We start from the raw sequence: 4,660 nt of genomic DNA, 5'->3' as shown, positions 1-4,660 counted from the left end.
GCTGGGATTATGCATCCTCACGCTTTGTTCTGCCAGCCTGGGAAGTCTCAGCCTTTCTGCTTTGGGTTGCTCCAGCTCTAGAATAGCCAAGCACAGATTGCTTTGGTTCAGGGCAGAGAAGCACAGATTTCTTTCCAGGAGCAGCTCAAGCAAAGCAGGCTGCTTTCTCTCTTCCTTTCTGAGCAGCCCATAGTGACAACAGCCTTGGAATCCAATTCTATGTTAGTGATGGAGCCTGACTGCAAGCAGAGAGGAGGTCCCAAGGGAAACCCACCCCAAGAACGAGGCAGCTTTTGGTAGAGGAAACTTTAATCTGCTCATTTCTAGTGCAAAGAGTTAAACTTAAGGCAAAGCTTTCTCTCTTCTTTTCTTTTTTTATATAAACAGGCGAAAAAAAAAAAACAAATGGGCCCCTAAAACAGTGACTGCTATAACAATAAAAAAAGACTCGTGGGGAGAAACTGCAGTCTGGAGAAGGCTGAAAGTCACATAGGACACACTGCACCCCAAGATCACCAGCTGGCCCCAGTCAGTCCATCTGAGCTGCAGGAGAGGTGGCTTGGAGGTGAGGATAGAGATCCCAGCACACAGCAGTCCCTGCAGAGCCGCTCTCAGACACCATCAGTCCTCGACGCAGCACAAGTTTGCAGTGCAGAGTTGTCTCCCAGCATGGCCTGGCCTCTCTGCTGCCTCTGTTTTGGCTTAACTTACTAATCAATTATTTGTTAGCAGGAGAATGGAGAAAGCCACGCCAGCCGCCCCCAGGCTCTTGGCTTGCAGTCGAGAAGTCAAGGCTCCTTCCAATCTGGCTCCAGCCAAAATTGGCTCTGATGCATGGCTGACCCCAGACAGGCAAACTGAAAAAGGGAAAGCTTTTTAGCGCGTGGCTCTCTTGCAGCCCAGCAGTTTCTTGGAACAGTGCTGGGATGAGGCACCTCAGCCCTCCCCAGCAAGGAATGGACGGCCTTGTCAGACATCATGGGATGCTTACATTAAACAAACTGTATTTCACACTGCAGACAAAGCAGAAGTATAACCCTGCCCTAAACAAACATAGCTGTGGTCCTGGTACTGCCCCGTGCACACAAGGTCTGTAGTACTTATGTCTGGAGCTGGAATGTCTCAGTGGGCTTCAAGAAGGATTGGGGTGTCCCCTTGTCTCTCAAAGAGCCACCCCTTCCTGCCTGCCCAGCCTGGGATGTAGCAAATGCTCTCCAGCCTTAGGGAGCCTGAGGGCTGCTCAGGTTCCCCAGGCAGCAGGTAACAAACTCCCTTCATGCAAGTAACACGGTATGTGCTTGCTGGTCTTGCATAGGTGTGGAAGCAGCAGCAGTACTGAGCTCTGCAGTCAGCTGTTCTGCAGGGAGATCGTGCTCATTGTGGCTCCTAATGGCAAGGGAAAACTGGGACACCAAAGCCGTGGTGGCTGGGACATTAAGGTGCCTCAGAAACCCTGCTGTCCTCCAGCTGAGAGCTGGGCTCAGCCCTTTGGTAGAAAAGCCTAAAAAGCTCAAGTGTGCTTTGCTAGAGCCTTGCAAAAGGGGCACGCAAATCCTTGCCCTGCGAGCTGCCCCACTTAAATGGCAGGAGGAAGAAAGAGTGTAAATGCAGTCCACCAGGTAGCTTTTTGGCCAAGCCTTGGTAGCAAAACACTCCTTTGCCTTGCACCAGTCCCAGTAATTCCCAAGGCAGCACAGCCTTTATCCTTCCATCAGTTTTGGCTAGGAGGAACCAGATCTGTGCTTTGTTTCAGATCAAGGCAACAGGCCTTGAAGCAGAAGTTGTCAAATACAGAAACAAAAAACCCCAACCTTTCAGCCTGCTGCAGAGATCAGCTGCTGTGCTTGTTAGCAGGAGCTACAGCCTAGTTGTACACTTAACATGGCTGACAGATACCTCTGACAGCCTCTTGGTCCTTCAGCACCATCCTTAGTTCTTTGGAAACAACTCAGGACAGCCCTGGGAAGAGCCATCCTGCACTCCAGCATGAGGCAGAGGCGTCTTCAATCACCTGTAAAACAACCCGTATTACCCACCCCCACAGTTCACAAGTACACGTTGAGCGTCTGGAGGATCATCTGGCGGCACAGCGGGCAGTTGCGTTGGTAGATCGCCTGCTGCAGGAGGACTTCTGTGCACTCCTGGCACAGGCACAGGTGCCTGCAGGGCAGAAGCAGGACTGTCTTGGTTTGATCTTGACAGATGACGCATTTCTTACGTTCCTCTTGTTCTTTCAGAAGCATCCAGGGGTCGTTGTCCGGAGCTCCTGCTCCATCCCCAGCTGTTGCATTCAGCTGCTCTCTCCTTGGTGCTTTCCCCCAGGAGGTGCTTGGCTCATCCCTGGATGCCTGGAGACGCTGCCCAGACACAGCGCTTCGATTCAGAGCTGGATGTGCCTGCGGGACCTGCTCTGCATCTGGCTGTTCGTCCTGCTGTGCTGCAGCATGGTTGTCCTCTTCCAGCATCAACCTGCCCAGCACCTGAGCCGCCCCTCGTCTCTCGCTCTCTCTGTTCATCGTTCTGCCCCCTCGGCTCCAGTTGGTCACCTGCAGGCTCCAGTCCACCAACCTGCGCCACGTCTGCGAGGTCATGGCCATGCCCATCATCAGGACAGCCAGCTGGTACAGCCTCCACACCTCCTGCTGCAGCCGGGGATACGCAGGCAGCGTATGGAAGCAGCCAAGCACATGGCCCAGAAATGTCAGGAGCAGCCCGGGGTTGAAGATAACAGCGCTGACCACAATGATGGCGACGAGCAAAGCCAACCCATAGACGTTGACAAAGAAGATGCCGATGAGCAGCTCGGTGGTGGAGACCAGCAGCTCGAAGGCCAGTTGACAGGGAGACCAGAGCAAGATGGATACAGCAATAGCACTGCTAGAAACATGTGCCAGGAAGGCAGCCAACAACTCACCAACACGCAACACCGGGCTGGTCACCGCATCCCATAGAGCCAACAACAGCGTGAACAAATTCTGCGTGCCCAGCAAACACAAATTAACCACGCTATTAACCAGATAAGCCAACAAACTGATCCCAATGGCCAACCCTTCCCCTGCCTCTCTCAATACAGCCTGCCCCGAGCCCAGCAGGCTGCACACCCCTCTCTGCAGCATCTCCCTGCCCCTCAATCCCATGTGTGTTAGCAGGTGACCCAACACCTTCAGCCCCTCCATAACGTTACAGCAGCCCCTCAGCATCCCACCCACCCCCTGCACGACCCCCAGCACCAACCCACACAATCCATTTAACAACCCGTTCCAACAAGCCCATATTCCAGCTGTGGCAGCTCCGGGGAGGCTGGAAGCGGTGGTGAATAACCAGATTAAGGCTGTGACCAACGAGGATACGAGGAAGAAGTTGAGATCCAGCAGTAGGAGCAGCAGGTCCAGCGCCAGGCGTAGGCCGCGCAGCAGCAGCAGCACCAGCTCCATGGCCGCCATCAGCTGGGCCGCACTGCTATGGGCGCCGCCATCTTGTCGTGGGCGGGGACTCGGTGGTTAGGTCGGATTTAAAGGGCCAGTAACCCTATTAACAGCCCCCCCCCCCCCCCCACCCGTCGCTGTCATGAGTGTGATGAGTTGATGCCGGTCTCAGCGCTTTCTGGTTGTCCAACACAGGGTCAAACAAGGCGGTGCTGCTCGCTCCATATCCTGTACAGGTCTCAGAATAATCCCAAGGCCAAGGTTTGGCCATGGAGTAGTTCAGCAGTTCCTGCCAGCTTCCAGGCTGGGCATCCCCAGGAGACACTGCCTGTACAGTGACGCCAGCCAGAGGAACACCCAGCATCGTGCCCAAGGCTTTTTAAGGAAGGACAGAGCAAGATGACCCATAGGAAAGACATGCAAGGCCCTGGGCAGTGCCTGGACATAGTGGCAGCCCCTTGGAGTAGCCCCCCCCTTCCACCATGCAGCCCCCTTCCACTGCATAGCAAAGCCATGTGTCTATCTGTCTATCTATCTGTCTGTCTGTCCTGCTTGTTTTCAGGTCCGTTCCCTCCCTGCCTGCCTGGTTTCAGGGGTTTTTGGGTGTGTGCCGGTGCCCACGTGATGGAACCAAGATGCTTTGAGCATTTATGGTAATGTTTGGATTTCTTATTGCTTTACCAGGAGGCAAAAAAAAGACACAGTAGATTGGGGGGGGGTGACACAGAGCTGGGTGTGCTGTGCTCCATTCATTCCTCACCCCATGCCATGGGGAGGGGCCTTGCAAGCCCCATGCACCTGTGTCCCCTTCCCTGCTGCTGCTGGAGAGGAGGGGGGGGCACACAGAAGGGCCAAGAGTTGCAAGGCATGGTGTCTATGGGGCTTATGTGGGTTCTGTTGGGCCCATATGGTGTTGTGGTGCCTATATGGGTTCTATGGAGCTCATATGGGGTTGTGGGGCCTCTATGGCGTCTATGGGGCCTGTATGGGGTTGTGAGACCTGTATGGGGTCTATGGGGCCAATATGGGGTCTATGGGGCCCATATGGGATCTGTGGGACCCATATGGGGCTGTGGGGCCTGTATGGGGTTGCGGGGCCCATATGGGGGTGCGGGGCCTGTATGTGGTTGGGGGGCCTGTATGGGGCCTATGGAGCTCATATGGGGTTGTGGGGCCTCTATGGGGTCAATGGGGCCCATATAGGTTCTATGGGGTCAATATGGGGTTGTGGGGCC

General features: G+C 54.7%; 1 protein-coding gene across 1 annotated transcript; it reads right to left on the bottom strand.

Moving 5' to 3' along the window:
- Positions 1-291: 291 nt before the first annotated feature.
- RNF26 (ring finger protein 26) lies at positions 292-3,526 on the bottom strand. The gene has a single exon (XM_015884218.3). The coding sequence runs from the start codon at positions 3,441-3,443 to the stop codon at positions 2,046-2,048; it is 1,398 nt and encodes a 465-aa protein (XP_015739704.2). The 5' UTR covers positions 3,444-3,526; the 3' UTR covers positions 292-2,045.
- Positions 3,527-4,660: the final 1,134 nt, after the last annotated feature.

Source organism: Coturnix japonica, chromosome 34, assembly GCF_054131305.1.
Source record: "Coturnix japonica strain WE chromosome 34, WE-NBRP24, whole genome shotgun sequence".
NCBI classification, from domain to species: domain Eukaryota; kingdom Metazoa; phylum Chordata; class Aves; order Galliformes; family Phasianidae; genus Coturnix; species Coturnix japonica.
Note: the sequence above shows the minus strand (reverse complement) of the source record. Positions and strands in the feature narration are given on the sequence as shown.